Source organism: Petaurus breviceps, unplaced genomic scaffold (genome assembly GCF_028583685.1).
Source record: "Petaurus breviceps papuanus isolate PSGF00001 unplaced genomic scaffold, PetGlider_PUasm1.0 90845, whole genome shotgun sequence".
Taxonomy (NCBI): Eukaryota; Metazoa; Chordata; class Mammalia; order Diprotodontia; family Petauridae; genus Petaurus; species Petaurus breviceps.
Window position 1 is genome coordinate 15,577,021 of NW_027187359.1, and position 21,988 is coordinate 15,599,008.

Here is a 21,988-nt window from a genome sequence, read left to right on the forward strand (position 1 = left end):
ATGCTATTCCCTCTTCATCCTCACTTCTTTTCATCATTTCCCTTGGTATGTTATTCCAGATATTTTGTTTTTCCAAATGAATTTGGCTATTATTTTCTCAAGCTCTGTATACCCTTGATAATTTGATTGGTTTAGCATTAAAACTGTAAATTAAATTTGGTAAAATTGTCATTTTTATTACGTTGTTATTCCTAACTATGAGCACTGAATATTCTTCTAGCCATTTAGGTTGTTCTTTAATTCTTTAAGGAATGCTTTGTAATTGAATCTATACAAGTCCTTTTTGTGTTTTGGGAGCTTTATCCTTAGATATTTCATTTATTTTTAAAGTTATGTAGAATAAGATTTCTCTTTTAATTATTGATTCTTGTGTTTGTTATTATTATATAGAAACATTTATTTTGGGGGATTTATTTTATAGGCTGCAACTTTACTGAAGCTATCAATTGTCTCAGTATCTTTGCTGATTCCTTGAAGTTTTCTAAGTAAGCCATCAAATCATCAACAAACAGGAATAATTTAAATCTCATCATTGCCTATTTCTTTAGTTCCTTTTATCTTGTTTCTATTGATAACATTTCCAGTACTGTATCAAATAATAGTGGGGAGAGTAGATATCCTTGCTTCATCCCTTGTTTATTGAAAAGGACTCTAGTGTATCCCCATTGCATATGATGCTTCCTTGTGGTTTTAGATAGATGCTTTTTGTGGTATTAAAAAGCTCCTTTTGGGGTGGCTAGATGGCACAGTGAATAGACCACCAGCCCTGGAATCAGGAGGACCTGAGTTCAAATCCAGCCTCAGACACTTAACACAAAAACTAGCTGTGTGACCTTGGGCAAGTCACTTAACCCCAATTGCCCTGACTTTTCCCTCCAAAAAGCAAAAAAAAACTCAATTAAAATAAATTTTGGGGCAGCTAGGTGGTGCAGTGAATAAAGTACTGGCCCTGGAGTCAGGAGAACCTGAGTTCAAATCCAGCCTCAGACACTTATCACAAAAACTAGCTGTGTGACCTTGGGCAAGTCACTTAACCCCAATTGCCCTGCCTTCCCCCCTCCAAAAAGCAAAAAAAAAAAGCTCCTTACATTCCTATACTTTGTAGGGTTTTGAACATAAAAGACTGTTGGACTTTGTCAAAGGCTTTTTATGTATCTATTGAGATGGTCATGTTTTCTGGGATGTTTTGGGTTTTAATATGATTAAGTATGTTAATTGTTTTCCTAATGTTGAAACCATCTTTCCACCCCTAGTATATAATTGTAATAAATTATTTCTTGGATAAATCGCTGTAATATGTTTGATAGGATTTTATTTAAAGTTTTTGAGTCAATATTCATTGATGATATTGGCCTATATACTTTTCTTTTTGTGTTCTACCTTTCTCTGGTTTAGGTATTCGGACTATATTTGTGTCATAAAATAATTTTTCTTTCTCAATTTTTGAGAATAGTTTGTGAACTATGGGTATTAAGTGTTCTTTAAAAGCTTACTAAAATTCTCTTGTAAATCCTTCAGGTCTGGCATTATTTTCCTTTGGTAGCTCCTCTATAGCTAGATCTATTTCTTTTTCTGAGGTTGGGTTATTTAAGATCTCTATCTGGTTTTCAGATAGTTTGGGTTGTTTATATTTAAAAAATATTCCTGTACTTGTTTTGTGTTCTTAGTTTTGTTACCATATAACTAACTGTGCATAATATTTTCTGATTATTCTTTTGATTTCTTCTGGTTTTGCTGTGATTTCACCTTGCTCATTCACTGTTTTATTGAGTTTGCTTTCTTCTGAATTGAATTGTTAAATTTAACTACTCTGTGTGTTGAGCTTAATAACTGTGTTTTTTTTCTTTTTCTGGAGACAATTTGTGAATTCTTTCAATGGGAATTTCATTTTCCATGTTCAGAAGTTCTGGACAATTCTTTTCTGTTATTTCCATCATTATGGTGTTAAGGTATTTTGCCTTGTCTTTTTATTCTGGGAGACTTATCCTTAAATTGTTTTTATAGATCTTGTCTTCGAGATCAATGTGTTTTGCTTGCTTAATCAACATATTTTCTTTTAATGTTCTTCATTTTTGCTCCTCTTCTTTTAGATTGTCTTTCACTTCTTTGTATTTGTATTCCCAGCCTGTTGTTCTCTTTTTTGTTTCTTTGTTCAGGCTGACCATTGCAGATTTAAATTTTTCTATTCTGCCCATTATTTTTACTGTGCAGGACATAAATTCTGCTGTCATAATTCTCATTAAAAAAAACAACAACAAACCACTCAGGAAGAGCATGTTGTGGTTCCATGTTGTTTTCAACTTCCACTGAGTCTTCTGTCTTGTCAAATGTGGATTATTTTCCTTTGTTTTACAGTATTTATTTATAGATGCTGATACTAGATGTTCACTAGATCTGGAGGCCATATTTCCTTCTGTTGTTACTGTTTTTCCTGTTGATTTATATTTATGTTCAAGACCTTTGGGATTTCTTCATCCTGGAATTTTTGGCATTTTTTACTACCACTCCTCCCTCTTTATTGCTCACTTCTTATTCCCTCCCTTCTAATTGTGATTTCCTTGGGGCTTGGATCTCAAAGTGCCTCAACCTCCTACTACACTGGTCAATTCATGATTTACCAGTCTAGGTTTTTGCCCCAACTAACTTTTGAGTGGTCAGAACTGGCCCCAGCTGGATATCATGCTCTTTCAGTTAGGTCTGGTGGAGACAGCACCTTAAACACACAGACTTGTATCCTGGTGACATGTTCCACTCCTTCTGTTCATTAGTTTTTTGGTTTGACGCTGGCAGTTTAGAGCCTCTTGGCACCAGTGGTTCAGAGCTTTGCATTATTAGAGCTTCTGGGTTGTAGCCCCTACCAGGTTTTTTCTCCTAGAGGGCTATGGTCAAGCTGAGGCCTGAGGAAACTCATGTAGTCTGGAGCTGGAAGTCCTAATCATAGATTCTTAATGTAGCATACAGGTAATAAACTTCTAGTTATTTGTGCTTCAAGCTCTCAGCCTTCTAGTCCTGATTGTGTAACTAACTAGCTATTCGACCTATGGAAAGTCACTTAACTGTCCTTTACTTCATAACCAACAAAATGTGAGGAGATTTAATAACTCTAGGATTCTCTAAAAAAGTCAATACCAAGGTTTATATGTAATCAATTTTTGAGAATATCTTTTCCATGTTCAATGGTACTTATGACCATGATAAAATTGAGTTAATATCTGTACATATTGTTTGTCACAAGGATACGAATTACATAAATTGTTTTTTCTTTGTAAATTGGACTTTTAAAAAACTTTCTAAAAAGGTGGCAACAGAAACAGGAAAGTTATTTATTATTTTTTATTATATGAGTTAATTAAATTATACCATCAATAGGGCTCTAAGAGTGTTGATATACTTTTTTAGTAATATAGATAAGAGTGTACTTCATCCCAAACAATAGCTAATTTAAATGAAATCATAGAAGAACACCTCTTATGCAAAGAAAGGTCAGACTTCTTATAACTTAAGCTCTCTGGCTATAAAGGTAAGGTGAGGAGAGGGCAGAAACCACTAAATACTTAAAATGGCTGTCCCAGTATTCTTGAGACCCTCACATAGAGTGGATATTTTTAATAAGCCTTGTGACCTGATTTTCTGGACCATAGGGAGATTAGAAGCAGGGCTAAGGAATAGGGTTGGACCTGGGATCAGGAGGAAGACTCTTAGAGACAGGCACAAGGGCATATGAAACTTTCCTCCTTGAAAGAGGAGATGTAGAAACCAGAAAACACTGAACAGTGTTTCTGTCCATGGATGTTTATAGTGATAATTCTGAGTCATCAGGAAAATGCAAGATTAGAATCTTGGAATCCCAGAGTTGGGAGGGACCTTGGAAGGTCATTTAGTCAGACTTCCAATTAAAGCATGGCTTTTTTTTTGGACATCTTCACTAAGTAGTCTAGCTTCTAGTTGAACAGAATTTGAGGAGTTTGTAGCTTATTTGAAAGGCATTTTGTATAAAGTGCTCTTCAGACTTTAAAGTTTTATATAACTCTGAGTTATTAGTAGTGATAATGATGTGTTGCTTGAAAAGAATAATAAAGAAAAAGAATAAGACATTATTTTGTGTTTGTTATTCATATGCTCCTTTATTTTGCAATATTGGGTATATTAGTTGCAATGAGACCTGATTATTTTTAAATTTGTCTTTCTGGAGAATTTCTATTAGAAATTCTATTTCTATATTCAATTTCTATTAGAAATTGAAAGGAGTTGCACAGATTTATGGGTTGATCTCTTTTCTGAATCTCTTTCTTATCTGTATAATGGGAATCATAATACTTGTACTAATTACTCATAATAGCAAAAACTAGACACAACTTATGTGGCCAATGATTGGGGAATGACTAAACAAATTATAATGTATGAATTTAATTGAATAGTAGGCTCATTGTCCTCTGGTTAAGGAGGGAAGTGTATACATACGAATTTTAGAAGGATGTCTATGCAATGTTTAAAAAGTTGTTTCCATTATCTAGAGAATTCACTACTGTATAACACGTCATTGACTTCATTCTTCTACTGCATTAGAGAAATAGGGGACTTCTGTAGCAGTAGTTCAGCTCTTCAGGCATCCTGGAGGAAGTTTAGTCTGAGACTCTTTACAGTAGAAGTATTTATTTGTTTTTGGCCTACAGACAAACCAGACATTAAAATATTCTAAAATATGTGACTTCATACTATGTTTCTTGTGATCAGATAGCACTCAGGGTTACTGAATAACTTCAAAGGGCAGCTGGAATTGCTGTGAAGATACAGCAGAGCAGTTTCTCACCTGCTGTCTCTGATCACATAAAACACAGTGAGACTCACATTTCTCCCCAGGACACATGTAATAAGGCATGCTGCAACTTGTTTGGTTATGAGGCCAAGTAGCAGGGTGGTACTGTTGGTCCAATAATGCTCCAGGATATGTTTTAAATATAGCTAAGGATTTCTTTTTTTGAAATTAAAGTAATAGAGCCCATGCCTGAACTGAATTTTTTTTCCTCTGTGCTTTGATACAAAATTTGCTCATCTAAAAATGTCATCATATGAAGTGTTAAGAATGTCAAGATCTGGGAGGTGCATCTAGCGTCACAACACTGAGAAGATGAGACACTTGTGGATGGAGACAGACTTTCAGAAAACATTCCAGTTACTATAGGCACACACTCTGTGGAAAAATCTCCACTTAGAGAAAAAGATACTTGTGGAAGGAGAGAGACACTCTCTCTGAGCACATCCTAGTGTGGGAGGGAGGCTGGGAAGCCTTTCTGGACAAAGAGACCAACCTTTGGGAGAGGCTTAGGTGGCGTCTATGGTCTGTCCAGTACAGTCTAAGGCCCCACCTTTGTTTCTCTTAAAAGAGGTTGATTTCTTTGCCCAGAGATCTTTTCAGTCTCCTTCTTACACTAGTTACTACAGGATTGCTCTCTGGGGAAGCACATCTAACTCTCTGAACACTCAGAGGAAAAGGCACTTGTGGTAGGAGACAGTCTTTCTGAGAACATTCCCCGTACTACAGGCTTACTCTCTGTGGAAGCACATCTAACATCAGAATATTCAGTGGATGAAATACTTATGGGTGGAGACAGTCTTTCTGAGAACATTCCAGTTACTACAGCCTTGCTCTCTCTGAAACATCAAGAGAAAAAATGAATATGAAAAGAATGTCAAGATCTTTTTGGTCAGAATGGAGTAGGATGTTGAAATGTGGAGAACCCTAAGGATTTATCTATATGTGTGTGTATGTACATATAACTATCTGTTGATCTTTTTCTTTTGTCTCTGTCTCTTTCTTTCTCTCTTATTGGTATAGGGAACTCCCTGAAGAGGAAACTCTCTACTAATGCAAGGCTCCAAAAATTCTATCTTAAATAATCAAATTGTTTCTCATATTTTTGGGGGAGGAGTTATTTTGATTTTACATGTCTTTATTTCTTATTATGATTGAGGACTGCAGAAGGTGAAAGCAGCATAGTAGAATGAGAATTGATTTTGGAGTCAAACACACCTGGATCCTGATTTGAATCCTGGCTCTGTTACTTTCAAGATCACTTGTATGGTGACTTTGAGCAAGTCATTTGCTTTCTCTGGACTTCAGTTTCCTCATTTATAAAATGAGAAGGCTTTGTATTAGATCATCTTTCAGATCCATTACAGATGTAATCCCTAATTCTTGATCGTATGAACTTGGAGTTGGTTTTTAAAAACTTTTTTTTTTAATGAGCAAGCACTATTTCTCTCCCTTCTACTTCCCCTTTTGAAAAGAAAAAGAAGAAAAACAATACCCATGAAACATATGTTTAATCAAGGAAAACATACTCATTTCCTCATTGTCTATGTCTAAAACTGTATAGCTCATTCTACATCTTCAATCCATCACCAGGGAGCTTCTGGTTTGGGCCATTTACTTTCAGCTTGTCAGTCCAGATACTCAGAATTCTTCAAAAAGTTTTTAAAACACATTTTCTACTTAGGCTCTTGAAAGTGATTCTGGAATATAACTAAGTCTAAGAGTAACTATTTCTCACCATGGGTTTAGGCTTGACATAGCAGAACATAGACAAGAACTTTGCCTAATCATAGTATGTAAAGGAGTATTTAAATACTTATTCTGGTAGAGAAACATCTACTTGGAAGTATTAAGCACTGCTTAATTTGACCATTATCGTATCAACCACTTCCAGATATAAATTGAGCAATCTCATTAAATACATTTTATGAGGTGTACATGTCAGAAGATTTTTACTGCTTACTGCTAGGTATGTTTCCTTTATAGTAGTCCTTGGTCCCCATGAAAGGAACAGCAATAAAGTCTCGTGGTTCTACTTTTTTTTGCATTGATAAGTAAACATTTGTTGGGCACCTGTTATATGAAGTTCACTGTGCTGGGTGCATTTGGGGATGAATCTATCAAGAAATCAAGCATATTTATTACATACTTCCTGTGAGTGAGGAACGCTGCTAAAACTTATCCCCGCACATCTTTGGTTACAAGAAATGCAGTTTATATGGGAAAGGAGAAAGACATAATTAATGTATAGACACTCTTAAATGCCCAAGTAGTTCTGAGATTTTGTCTATATAGGTACCCTCACTAATAACACAGATTCCAGCATGCCTGTACCTGCCCATGCTGTGCCTTGTCTTCCCATGAATTCATGATGGGGAATCTAAGCAGTGTGCTTGAGGTTTTTCCATGCTATCCCTTTTACAGTGTGATAGTTCTGATGGATAACTAAGTCTGAGGTAGCTAGCGTATTACAAATACCAAGTAAGCAGCAATGGTACAGCATGGTGTAAGGGTAAGAGCATTATATCTGGAAGTAGAAGATCTGGATTTGAATGCCTTTTGTGCTCTTTACCTGTGTGAACTTGGGTGAGTCACCTCATATCTTTAAGACCTCAATTTCCTCATCTGTAAAATGAAGGGGTTAGATTAGGGTCTTCAAGGGTCTTTCTTGTTCTATTTCCTGAAGGTCTGTTGCAGGATTTTAGAGGTGGGAGAGATTATTGTTGATGAGAGCAAACAGGGAAGGCTTTATCATGGAAATATGGAACATGAAGAAATATACTATTATGGAACACGGATTTTTCTTTTAGAAAATAGAGATGGCATGGTATCATAGCAAGGATTTTGAATTTGGATTCCGAGTGTACCTGGGTTCAAATCCTGGCTGTTCTAGTGTGGTTACCTTCAGCAAGTCAGAAAAATGATGGACCTCTTTTAGTTCTCACTTCTATAATTATTTTTTCAGATCATGTCAACTTAAAGGTTTTTAATTACATTTGTTCTTTTGCAAATGCAGTGGAAAAAACACAAATTTAGAGTGAGAGAGTCTAGGTTTAAATGTCAGTTTCATGGTGCTACTTGTATGCCCTTGGGCACATCACTTCATCTCTCTAAGGCTGGTCTCCTTTTCTGTAAAACAAAGAGGTTGTACTACATGGCTTTTGAGATCCCTTCCAGTTCTAAATTTGTGTGCCTATTAATAATAATAATAATAGCATTTATATTGTGCCTTAAGGTTTTCAAGGCACTGTAGATAACATTTGTTCCTCACAACAGCCTGGGGAGGTAGCTGCAATTATTATTTCCATTTTATAAATGAGGAAGCTGAGAAAAAGAGAGGTTAAATGACCTGCTCAGTGTCACACAGCTAGTAAGGGTCTGAGGATGGATTTAAACTCAGGTCTTCCTGATTCTAGGCCCAGCACTCAATCCACTATGCCACCTAGCTACTTCTATTACCTTATATTTTTAATCAAACACTTCTAATTGGTGTGTTGAGACCCCTGTGTTTCAGGAAATAGTACATTTACAAGTAAGCTGGATAGTAGGCATATTTTATAAGTGGTATTATATAAGATTTCAATGTTTCCTAATAGACAATCAGTTTTAGAAGTTGCTTGGTGCAGGCTGCCTGCTAGATCATAAGATGTTAGCAATACACCTTAGGAAGGAAAGGGAGAGGAAATCATTCTCAGATGTTAAACTAAAATGCATTTCTAATTGAAAGTATAAAGAAAATCTCATCCTATCTTTATGGCACAAGACATGAAAACTATTTTCAGTGTTAGAGACTGATCTTTCTTGTGTGTTTCCTCTTTACTCTGTAGCCACAGGACTCTTAGTCCTTGAGTCTTAAAATAAGTTCTATCCAGATATAGAGAAGAAAAGGGCAGATAATTCAGCAGGCTTCTGTTGTGCATCCATAGGGTCCTTGGATAAGAATCCTGGCCTTTACAACTTCACTGTCTAATTCTCTGTTGATGATCTCCATATTTATCTTGTATGTTGTTGGTAGTATATTGTGTTCCCCATTAGACTGTGAGCTCCTTGAGAGCATGAACTGCTTTTTGCCTTTCTCTGTAATGGTAGTACCTAGCACAGTGCCTGGCACACAGAAGGTAATTAATAAATGCTTGTTGCCTGATTAGCCAAGTTACATTATTTAAACCAAGGCATTTTAGATCTACGAGTTCCAATTATCATGTTTCCATGTAGGAATGTAAATAGTTCAAATTTGATAAGTTCCTTATGATTTCTTTTCCCTGTTTGCCTTCTCATGCTTGTATTTGAAAGTCAAATTTTCTGTTCAGCTCAGGTTTTTTCATCAAGAATGCTTGAAAATCCTCTATTTCATTGAATGACCATATTTTCCCCTGAAGCATTATACTCAGTTTTGCTGGGTAGGTGATTCTTGGTTTTAGTTGTAGCTCCTTTGACCTCTGGAATATCATATTCCAAGCCCTTTGATCCCTTAATATAGAAGCTGCTAGATCTTGTGTTATCCTGATTGTGTTTCCACAATACTCAAATTGTTTCTTCCTGACTGCTTGCAGTATTTTCTCCTTGACCTGGGAACTCTGGAATTTGGCTGCAATATTCCTAGGAGTTTTCTTTTGGTGATCTTTTTCAAGAGGCTATTGGTGAATTCTTTCCATTTTTATTTGCCCTCGGGTTCTAGAATATCAGGGCAATTTTGCTTGATAATTTCTTGAAAGATGTGTCTGGGCTCTTATTTTGACAATGGCTTTGTACTGTAACACCAAGGAAAGGCAACTTCCCAAGGTTCAAAATACCAGCATAGGTGCTCTCCATTTTATTTAGTGACAAACTAAGAACAGAGAAGGTCAAAACATGACATCATTCCAAATACAGCATTTACTAAATGTGATTAAATAATCTCCAAGGACTACCCCACCCCAGGACCTTCCAATCATTCAATCAATTACAAAGTCTCCGTTCTAAATACTTCTCCACCCCTAGGCTATACATTCATTAAGTCCACCACAAAGCCCCTCTTCTCAAATGGAGATTAGTTTCCAAACATAAGGTCAAAAGTTCCCCACCCCTGGATCACAATTGAATCTACCCCAGAGTTACATCAAGTTTAAACACAGCACTTAATACCCAAATGGAGGTCTTTTCTTCATCTTGACACGAGGCAAGTTCTCAGCAATCTTAGTTCCTGGGGAGACAAGGCTTAGCAAGGCCATAAGATACATTGCCAATCCCTTCATGAATTTATCCTCTGTCTGTAGAACAGTCCTAGAACCCCTGAACACATTAGCAAAGCCCTCTCCCAAGATTTCTGTAAACATACAACAAGAAAATCCTTCTTCAGGGCTTCTGAACCAACAGAAAGGCTCCCAGACCCCTGCAACAACAGCACTGTCCTTCACCAGTGGACAGTATTCATTCTGTCTGCAGGACAGTCTCCAGACCCCTGCAACAACAGTACTGTCCCTCACCAGTGGACAGTATTCACTCTCTGTCTGCAGGACAGTCGCAGGCCTTCTTAGCGAACAGCCAGGTTCCAGGACTTCTTCAACAAAAGGACTGTCTTTCACCAGTGGACAAATCTGGCAAAACAACATCAAAACAGACAGACAAAGTACCAGCAAAACAGCCATGTCTCCTCAGTCCTTGGCAGCTCAGGGGGCAGGTCTCAAAAGTCCAGGGCAATTCAAAGCGGCCACCAGCAATTCTCTTAGTCTCTCTCTCTCTCCACGAGGTGCTGCTTCCAAAAAGATCTTCCGCCTCTCTCTTGTCTCTCCAAATCTACGTCACCAGCTCCTCCCAGTTCAGGACTTTCTTTTCACATCAACAAGTCCATCCCACAGGTGGGATTAATAAGCTCTGGGTTTTAACACAATCAGTTTGAAAACCAAGCCAATACAGGGGAATCTTTAATTGCCATTACTATCACAGGCTTTCAGGTAGTCCAATAATTTTTAAATGATCTCTCCTGGATTTATTTTCCAGGTCAATGGCTTTTCCAATGAGATATTTCACATTGCCTTCTATTTTTCATTTGTTTGGATCTGTTTTATAGTATCTTGACTTCTCATAAAGTCATTAGCTTCCAATTGCTCCAGTCTAATTTTGAAGGAGCTATTCTCTTCAGTGAGTTTTTGAAATTCCTTTTCCATCTGGCAAATTTGGATTTTTAATGCATTCTTCTCATTGGCTTTTTGGACTTCTTTTGCCATTTGAGTTAGTCTATTTTTTAAGGTGTTATTTTCTTCAATGTATTTTTGGGTCTCCTTTAGCAGGCTGTTGACTTGCTTTTCATGATTTTCTTGGATCATTCTCATTTCTCTTCCCAAATTTTCTTCCACTTCTCTTACTTGATTTTCAAAATCCTTCTTGAGCTCCTCCATGGCCTGTAACCAATTCATATTTTCTTGGAGGCTTTTGATGCAGGAGTTCTGACTTCATTGTCTTCCTCCCACTCCATGTCTTGATCCTTTTTGTCCCCAAAAAGGATTCTGTGGTCTGTCTGTGCTTCCTCTGCTTGTTCATATTGCCAGCCAATTACTTGACTTTTGAGCTCTGCCATGGTAGGTTTTGCAGCTGCCAGAGCTATTAGGAAGGCACCGACTCTACAGCCCCCACAAGCTCTGGCTCACTGCCCACATACCCCAGGTCCACTGCCTAAGACCAGGATCCAGATCCAAGCAGGTTAAAGCAAGAGCAATTACCCTCTGGTTGTTTGTTCCCCTTATGATCTGAAGGCTGGGAGCTCCTGAGGCAGCCACATGGTGATGCAGCCACTGTGCCTCCACCACCTCTCACCCTGCAGGCAGGGGCTGGACCAAGCTCTTCCATCCCACCCTGTTCCAACAGAGTTCTATACTGACCTTTTACTTTGTCTTTACTGTTTATGGGTTGAGAAGTCTGGAAACTGCCACAGCTGCTGGTGGTTCACTCTCCTGAAGTCTGCTCTGACTGCCACTGGTCGGGGCTGCCCTGGAGCCGGAACCGTGGGGCTCCTGTGGGACTGCGCTTGGCTCCAAGCTCAGTGTGATAGACCCTTCTTGATGGCCTGCTGGGCTTCCTTCAGTGGGAGATTTGTTTCTCTCTGTCATTTTGTGGGTTCTGTAGCTCTAAAGTTTGTTTAAATTCATTTTTTTACATGTTTTGGAAGGGATTGGAGCAGGAGCTCATGCTGTTTGTGCTTCTACTCCACCATCTTGGCTCTGCCCAGTGATTTTAGACCTAAAAAAGATTTTAGAAAGCCTTTAGTCCTGTCTCCCATGAATGAGGAGGTCAAAATTTGCTGTGTCACTTATTTTTTTGGAGGGGGGAAGGCAAGGCAATTGGGGTTAAGTGACTTGCCCAAGGTCACACAGCTAGTAAGTGTCAAGTGTCTAAGGCTGTATTTGAACTCAGTCTTCCTGACTCCAGGGCTGGTGATCTATTCACTGCACTACCTAGCAGCCCCTGTGTCACTTTTTAAAAGTTTGATTTCAGTTTTCTAAATTGCCTAAGATATTTAAGTGTTCTTTTTCTTAGCGTTTAAATTCAATCTCCTATCACTTCTAATGGTAGGTATTTGACATCATTTTATTGGAAAATGAGGCAAAGTGTCAGCCTTGTTATTCTTATCATTACTATTATCACTCTCTTTAAAGGGCATTTTTGGTTTAAAGCAGTGCTTTGCCATTGCAGCTTGATAGAGCATGGGACGTGAGTCAGGAAGATGAATTCCATTCCTGTCTCCAGTGCTTAGTCACTGGGGCTGTGGGCCTCAGTGTTCCTTCATTTGTAAAAAAGGCTTATAAGAGCATCTACACCACAGTTGTGGGTGTCAAATGAGTTAATGCATGTGGAGTGCTTTGCAAACTTTAAAGCTCTGGAGGAGAGAGTAAGGCAGAAGATTTTGCACAGCTCTGCATCATTTTAATCCAATTCATATGCAAGTCATCACCCCCATGATGTCATTGAGCCTCTTTGAGAAAAGAATAAACAACAAAAACAAATGCTAGTTGTTTTTGTTGTTATTGTTACTGTTTGTTGTTCTACATCTCAGCTGTCTGATTCCTCAGTAAAATATGATCTTGCCGAAGGAAAGGGACCTTATTTTCCGATCCAGTCTAGTTTATGCTTGGTTTGTAGACTAGGACTGAGTTAGGAGGCTAATTCATTTGTTGTGAGATTTATGGAGTTCAGTGGTGGGGTTAGGACAAGACAGCAGAGTTTCTTTTTTAATCCAAGACTGAGCTGAGCATGTCTCGAGCTTAGGAGAAGCTTATATATTTTAGTCACTTCTCTAGTTCCACACAATCATTTAAAATGACTTAATGCCACTTGGGGATCTAGAAAAAATATGGAAATCCATGCATGATATATCCTTTACATGTCCTGGTTGAGTACTGAAGACCATCAATATGGCAATGCAATAAAATGTTAAAGGGTACAGATAACTTTGTAGAACAGAAGCATTCAACAATTTGATTGTAAAGTGAATTTTGGTACCTGGGATACTTTCTCATGGACTTTCTTATGACATCAAAGCATAGGTTTAGAATGGAAGGGGCCTTAGTGATCATCGCTCATCCAGTTCTCTTATTTTATATTTGAGGGGAATGAGGTCCAGATAAAGTTGAGTAATTTGACCGAAGTTACACAGGTATTAAGCAGTATTCAGGATTAAAGCTTAAGCCTTCTGATCCCAAATCTAGAACCATTTCAGAAATAATAGAAATATTAGCAGACTGGTAATCAGGAGGCCTAAATTTTAAATTCTGGTTCTGCCAGTGACTAGCTGGGTAAATTTTGGCAAATCTTTGGGATATAATTTCATTTAAAATGAAAGGGCTATATTAGATGATTTCCAAGGTTTTATTCTAAGCTTTTACAATCAACAGAATAAATTTTCCATGAGAAAAAATAACTGACAGTGTATTAAATTGAAAACTTTTGTCAAAAAAGACATTGATATGGGCATGATGTTGGGTTTTTAGTATTTTTATTTCTGCATATGTCTTACTTTGGGTTCTTAGGGATTAACCACCTGTTACAGAGATTTAGGAAAGATTAATGACATATTGATTGCCCTTTGTCTTAAAGGTATGTCTTTTAATTTATTTTTATAGCCAACTGCATCCCACAATGTCAAAATGGAGGGATGTGTCTTCGACCCCAATTGTGTGTTTGCAAACCAGGGACCAAAGGCAAGGCCTGTGAGAATATAGTCATGCAAGATACTTCTTCCACCTCTGCCTCTGGCAGTCAGGGCCCTGGGCCTTCTTCATGGATCATCCCAGAGCAGGCTGTACAGCATCCTTCATCTCAGAAGGTGGAGATTGCACAGAGAGTCAGCCCCGTGGCTCAGATGACCTTGACTCTAAAGCCGAAGACTTCACTAGGAATCTCTCAACAGATGCATTCACAGTAAGCTTTATTTACTTCCCTCCCCTCCCCCAGAATTCCCTATTCAATAATGTATTAATTATACTTTTAATATATTCTTTGGAATGACTTCAAGGTTACTGTTCTTTTTGCAGTATTTCCCAAGATTGGGGGAGGCAGCATGATTCAGTGGGAAGAGCACCACTGGCTTTGGAGTTAGACATGAGTTTAACCCTCACTTCTGACTCTTGTATCTGTGTAACCTTGGGCAAGTCATTTTACTTCTCTAGGCCTCAGTTTGCCCATCTGCAAAATGAAAGGGTTTGGACTTGCTGGCATCTGAGTTCCCTTCTAACCCTTGTTGTATGAGCCTGTGATCTGTCATGTACAATATGCTTTATTCCTTTGACTTTGCTCTTAACTGTCTCTTACATTTAATTTCCTTCTTTACAGCACACACACACACACACCCACTCCCACCCCCATCCCCACTTCCACCCCTCCACCCCCCACACAAACACATACACACATCCCTCTCTAAATATCTGATGTATATTTCTGTACCTATCACCTTCAGGATCAAATATAAAATCCTGTGTTTGACATTCAAAGTCCTTCATAATCTGCCCCCCTCCAACCTTTCCAGTCTCCTTATACCTTACTTCCTCCCACGTACTCAGTGATCCAATGACATTGGCCTATTGGCCTCCTTGCTGTTCCTCACACAAGACACTCAATCTCCTGATTCGGGCACTTTCACTCAGTGTCCCCATGAATAGAATCCTCCCTCCCCTCCTCCACATCCTGGCTTCCATGATTTTCTTCAAGTCCCAGCTAAAATCCCACCTTCTACAAGAAGTCTTTCCTGATCCCCCTTAAAGTTAATGTCTTCCCTTTGAGATTATCTCCAATTTATCCTTTATATGTCTTGTTTGTATATAGTTGCATGCATGTTTTCTTCCCGCCTCCCCCTCCCTCCCCCCCATTAGATTGAGCTCCATGAGGGCAGGGGATGTTTTTGTTTTTTTTCTCTTTATTCTCCAGCTCTTGGTACTGTACCTGGCACATAGTAGGTACTTAATAAATGCTTTCTGATTTTACTTGACTTGTAGAAAAAGTCATCTTTATAAAGAAATTATAAAAGTAATGAAGATACTTGTCACATTACTTAAAAGTGCTACTATAAATATGTATAATCAAGACCCAGCTGCCTTCTTATTTCTCTTTCTCTCAAGTACTGCTTACTCCAGGTAGTAATGATGTTTTGTTAAGAGAGAGAGAGCAGAATTCTGATTTCTGATGCTTCCTTTCTTCTTCTTCCCTCCCTCCCCCACCAAAAATAAGAAGGAAATACCACTACTACCCTGAGCTTCCCAGTACTCTCTGATCAGGCAAGAGACTGAAAATCATGGTGATGGTCAGGAACTGGGCATCTGCTTTCCCTGTCTTTGTGAATCATAATCCATTGCTCCTGCCCTTGTGGCAAGCAACAATTTGAGAGAGAAGAGATCATGATGTGCTTCCTGGTTACAAACGCATCTTGGAAACACAAATTCTATGCTCTGTTGGTATCTCAAGTACAAGTTAGTTTTTGGGAAGAGATAATTTCTTATTGACCTCAGTGCCAGGTTAAGTGTATCTTTTATTAATATCATGTTTACTTTCTGGTTGCCATGCTGACCCATTTTTGGTAAATGATCATGCTTTCTATTTGTAGGGACATGTTTTTTTAATAGCTTTGGCAAGTAATCTTTAGTACAAAATGGGATATTTGGTAAGACAATATATAATACATCTAGGTCCCCGGTGGGATCAGAAGGCTTTAATAATAAGAGTACTAAAAATAACTTTCTAAATTGATATTTTCAAAACCATAAATTTTATTGATTATTTATCCTTCATGGATAGTGGCATGCAGGATTTTTCTAATCATCCATCATTTATTTCAGTTTAAAATGTAGGAAGCACTCAATTTACAAATAAGTTGTAATTTACAAATAAGTTGTGTTCTAAAAGTTCATTTGCCATTTCATTATTTGCAACTTGGAATACATTTTCCATTATGAACAACATTGTGTATGGTCATTACATATTAAATATCTAATTAGCCTGCAAAAGTCTATTTAGCTGAAAAGTCTATGTAACTGAAATTAATTTCTGCTTCCCCTTTGAGGTAACCTATCAGCTATTACTACCTGATGAAGTCGTCCTCTTCCTCTTATTCTTCCTCTTGTTTTCCTCCTTTGATCTTCTGGTTCTCAGTCACTTTTTCCTTTTCCACACGTTTTCTTCCTCCTCTTTTATTCTTTCTCCTTTGTTTCTATCTTTGTTGCAACTACTTGGTACTTTGTTAGATTCACAATTTTATTGATGTGAGTACTCCCTCCGCTGAAGTTACTTCATTTCTTTTTATCTTATGCCTTTTCCCACCTAATTTTACTGATGCATTTTGTTTTTACATTACAAACATTTACAGATTACTCCCATTTTGTGAGAGGTCTCTTGTAACAAAGTAAAACAGTTAAAGTAAAAAAAAATTTTTGATGTAAAAGTAAAGTAAAAAAAAAAGTTCACTTAATGTTTCACATCCATAATATTCCTGTCACTTCCTTCTATTTTTTAAAATAAGCAGAAATGCCATCCTCATTTGTGTTTTCCTATAAATTCTCTTTGAAAGAAATATCTATGATGCTGAAGGCCTTCCTTTTTAATTTTAGCAACTTGAGGGCACTCAAATTCTGTTGCTTCTATCTAATAAAAAGAACATTAAAAAATGAATTCACTTCTGTTTTAGTTACATTATGACTTAGAAATGACTTTTGTGAACTAGAATTAAAATGGAATTGTTCCCCTCTGCCCTTCATTTTAATGTTGTTTCTATGAGAAAATACATTCTGTGGCATCCAGGGCAGTTGGTGGAATGCAGCGATGTTAAAATACAAGTCACCCCTCAACCCCCTTCTCAGGGAAGTTGTGGTAGACCAACTGTTGAAGTGTATGTGAAATTTCTAAGTTCAGTCTTTGTAAGTCAAAGATCAGCTATATTCATATACAGTAATTTGGATCTAAAAGAACCCAGTGGTGAGTATTTCTAACTCTTATAATTAAGAATAATGGTAATACATGTACTGAAACCTCAATATAGTCTTTGTGTCCTTGAAAAAACATATGATTTCAGAAACATCGTAACTAGACATCATCCTTGCATCATTTTTCCAAGTTTAAAAAACAGACAACAATTTTGAATTTAACTTTGCTTTAAACATCAGATATGTTATTGGTATTCCTGTTATTTTGTTTTTTCTTCAATATTTTGAAAAGTAAACAATGGAATAATTTGTAAGATGAACCATGTGTACTAGACATCAAAATTATCTGCTATAATTTCATCTACTATAAAATCCTTGTTTACACGTATTGTTTGCACAAATTTTTAGCTAGGTGGTACAGTGCATAGAGTACTGGGCTGGGAGTCAGGAAGACTCATCTTCCTGAGTTCAAATCTGGCCTCAGATATTTACTAGTTGTGTGACTGTGGGCAAGTCACTTATCCTTTTTGCCTCAGTTTCCTCCTCTGTAAAATGAGGTAGAGAAAGACATGGCAAAAACCCCAAATGAAATTATGAAGAGGTGGACATGAATGAAAAAAGACTGAACAACAATTCAACTTTTATGTCTGGGAGTAGACAGTGTCTTCTTTGTGACAGTGGTGTTATTTGGTTAAGAATGTAAGATTAGTCAGTCACAAATGTATTAGTCATGGCACTGTTCTTGGTAACATTTATGACTTTGATAAGTCACTGTTTCAGATCCTTCATCTATAAAATGTGATTTGTTCACAGTGATTATACATTATGATACAGATATGCATTAATCATGGACAATAGATTGGGCAAGGTGCCATCATCTCTGCCATTACACCATGCATACCATCTTTCAATAGACTCAGCATTTTGGTAACTCTTTCAGGGCAACCAGAATTGCTTCTGTAGTTACCAGATAGAAAGTCTATGAAAAATATGAAGTGTTTTGGTGAATGAAGCACAAAAGACTGAACATTTCACCCTGTTTTTTCATGTCTGCTGTCCAGCAGTGCTCATGTCCACTGTAAAATACTTTAGTGCTAGCAAAGACACTTAATGTAGTTGGTGATCATGGGATTATAGATTTAGAATTGGATGAAACCATAGAGGTCATCCATTTTAACCTCATTTTACAGATAATAGGATCTCAGATACAGAGCTGAAAGTTACTTCTGAGGCTATGTACTCTTACTACCCTCATTTTACTGATAAGATGAGAAAACTCAGGTGTAGAGTTGTTGGTTTAAGTGACTTGCCTAAGGTCACACAGGCAGAGTAGAGATTAAACTTGCATCCTATGGTGCAGTGTCTCACTGCTCATGTTCTTTTTAAGAAGTCACTATGTCATTTTTTTGTCCCTTTCTTTATCACTCTATAAAGCCTGAGTAGCACCTTCCTCCATGATTGCATGCCATTTGAGAAGTATGTCTCTGAGTTATGGAACTTGACTGTTCTTCATGGTGCTGACTTCCTTAAAACGTCTATCTGTATTACTTGTGATTCATTTCAATTAAATTTAATTCATCAAATATTTATTGAGTGCTTCATATGTGCAAGAACCTGGTAGGCACCGACTACACAAAGACAAGCTGAAATAATCTCTACTCTTAGATATGTTACATTCTACTGGGGTGGGTGTGTACAACATGTACACATATGAGTACATACAAAGCACTGTGCAGTTATGTCAGGAGTTAACATTAGTAATGGAAAGGGGGGACAGGAAATGTGGGATATAGAAGACAACATTTCAGTTGTCTTGAATTGTAGCAGATATTAGTCATTCATGTATTACTGGCAGATATTGACTGAATCATCAAAATGCTATATAAATGTGAGTTATATTATTAATTAGATTTTGAGTGCATCATAGAGATCTTGTTATTCAGTGGGTAGAATGTGTTATTGATGATAACTAATTCTTGGAATAATCACAAAAGCAGGAGAAAATGGCAACAATATAGTTTTTTATGTTTTGCTTGATTTTATTTTTCACTTAATAGGCATTTTTCCTCCTCGTCCCTTCCCTTCAATTGGTAAGAAAAAAAAAAGTTCTTATAAAAATATGCAAAGTCAAGCAAAACATATGATTACTTTGTGTATGTAAAAAAATGTCATTTAGAGTGTTGAATCCATTGCTTCTTTAACAAGAGTTGGGTAGCATTATTCATCATCAGTCTTCTGGAATCACAATTGATCATTGCATTGATCAGAGTTTTTAGGTCCATCAAAGTTGCTTGTCTTTATGATGCTATCCTCCCTCCCTCCCTCCCTTCTTTCCTTCCTTCCTTCCTTCCTTCCTTCCTTCCTTCCTTCCTTCCTTCCTTCCTTCCTTCCTTCCTTCCTTCCTTCCTTCCTTCCTTCCTTCCTTCCTTTCTTCCTTCCTTCCTTCTTCCTTCTTTCCCTTGTTCCTCCTCTCCCTTCCTCCTCTTCTTCCTCTCCCTCTGTTCACATAGGGAATTATATCCTTACCTGTGCTCTGCCCAAAGGAATAGATATATTGATCACTGAAACCTTGCAAGATATCTTGGAGTTTACTAGCTAGATTTCTTTTTTAAGTACCATGCCTTAAACACAGATCACTCTGGCTCTCATTGATTGGATGAAAAAAGGTCCTAGCCTAAATCTCACTCAGTCTTTGGGTTCTGATGACTGTAAATGGCAATTGTTTCCATTTTGGTCAGAAAGCCTGAGGGTCTTCCCATCCCAGATTGAATTTGTTTTCACTATGTTGAAGAGGCCATTCTTTGTCTTTTTTCTTACCTAGCCTTAATCACTGAATGGATGTTGCTTCAGTCAAACTGAGACCTGGTAAAGATTTTAATTTAAAAAGTCCAAGGTGCACTGCATCTGAGACCATCTCCTGTTGTCTTGTTCTATATCTTGGCCCTGGACCCAGATGGCTCTGGAGGAGAAAGTAAGGCTGGTGACTGTGTTTACACAGTCCTGTCTCATTTAACGCCACTTCACTTGTAAGTCATATCACCTTTCTGATATCATTGGCCCTCTTTGAGAATGAAGGACAAAGAAGAACAAGAACAACAAAGTTACTGCCTGAATTATTTTCCTTGTTCAGCTCAATTCATTCTGCATCAGATCATATAGTTCTTCCAAACTTTCCTTAAACACATCTTTTTTATAATTTCTTATACAATACAATAGTATTTCATTACATCCATATAGGTTCTGAAAGCCATGATTATTTTTCACTTCCTGTTAGTGTAACTACTCACATATGCATTAAACTCCTCCAGTAGAAATTTATTTTTAGATACCTGTAGTGATGAAATGTCCAGATTTTTCTAGATTCTTCTCTTTCTCACTGATAGGTTTCAGGTGGGAAACAAAGGAACATAGCACTTTTGCTTAAATGGGACTCATAGGACCATCCTTTGGTCATTAATGTCTCTTGGCAGATTTTGGGTATTTGATACAGGTAAGTTACTTGCAAAAATGATATTTGCAACTCTAGAGAGCAAAAACTTTCCCCATATCTGGCCTCTTTCTCCTTGAGTCATCCTTTGTGAGAAAGTCTGTTTTCACTCAGTGCAGTGATGTCAACTATATCCGGACAGCTCATACCTAGCCAGTGCCTCTTTTTCATGCTAGATGACTTCTGTTTTTATCATCTCATGGCATCCTGAAATTTATTGGGAAGATGGTTGTTTTATTTCTTTGGGAAAAAGGTAGTTTGCTATGGCCTCATACAAATCAAGGCCCACTAAGTTATTTTATCTGGTATGAATCATCTTCTCTCTCACCCTCCAACTCCATTACACACCTTGGGATATTGTGAACATAAAGAAATGACACACAAAAGATTCTAGAAGATAAAATCAATGCAAATAAATGATATAATTATGAAGTAAGCAAGCTTGTAACTCCTTATATACTTTGTCTATATAATGCTGGACCATGTTATCTTTCACATTCAGGTTACAGTATCCATTTTCAGTTTCCTGATGGAATGAACAATCATAGGTACCCCACAGTAGGTTGGTTGACATTCCATTTTGGATATCAGATTCCATGGAAAAGAGTCAAGTGTAGTAATTTAATATCATGTAAACCATGGTCTTCCATGTGCTTTATCTCTGCTGTGGGCTTCTGTTCCTGTTAACTTATTTTGTAAGTTTATGTGGTGACGTCTGTTAAGGGCAGAATACTTTAACAGAAAATTTCTTAAAGCATTCTGCTCTTCCTTATGGACACCACCATTTAAACTCATTCCATATGCTTAAAATCCTTCCCCAGTATTTTTCCAGCATCAGCATGCAGGAAACAGAGTCTGTTAAGAATGACCCAAAGAGATAAAAACTTCACTGAGAAACATCTGACATATAGAAATAGCACCCCCCCCCCCATTGGCCAGAAGTTCTCTGGTAAAGGCTAGATGATAACTTGTTGCCTATATTTTAGAGGAGGCATTTTTTTTTGTGGACTGGACTTTTAGATGACTGCTAAGGACCCCATACAACTCTGAGATTCTATAACACTAGGTAATTCCACAATAATACTTTACATTTGTGTAGAACTTTATCAATCATTACTCAGCCCACATTTTCATTTGGTCCTCATAATAGCCTTAATGCTTATTAAAACTACAAAGCTATACCTTCTATGTGAAGTTTTTCCTCATTCCCACGACAGTTAGTCCCATCATCTTCCTACCTCAATTTACCTTTTCACTATTTTGTGTATATATATATATATATATATATATATATATATATATATATAT

The 21,988-nt window shown here is 37.3% G+C and overlaps 1 protein-coding gene across 8 annotated transcripts in view; it reads left to right on the plus strand.

Moving 5' to 3' along the window:
• LTBP1 (latent transforming growth factor beta binding protein 1) overlaps positions 1–21,988 on the plus strand; it is a 484,412-nt gene that overhangs the window by 41,206 nt on the left and 421,218 nt on the right. For all 8 annotated transcript variants that reach the window (XM_069072171.1, XM_069072175.1, XM_069072174.1 and 5 more), the window contains exon 3: positions 13,909–14,206. In XM_069072171.1, coding sequence (XP_068928272.1) covers positions 13,909–14,206 — 298 coding nt within the window. The remainder of the gene's footprint in view (positions 1–13,908; positions 14,207–21,988) is intronic.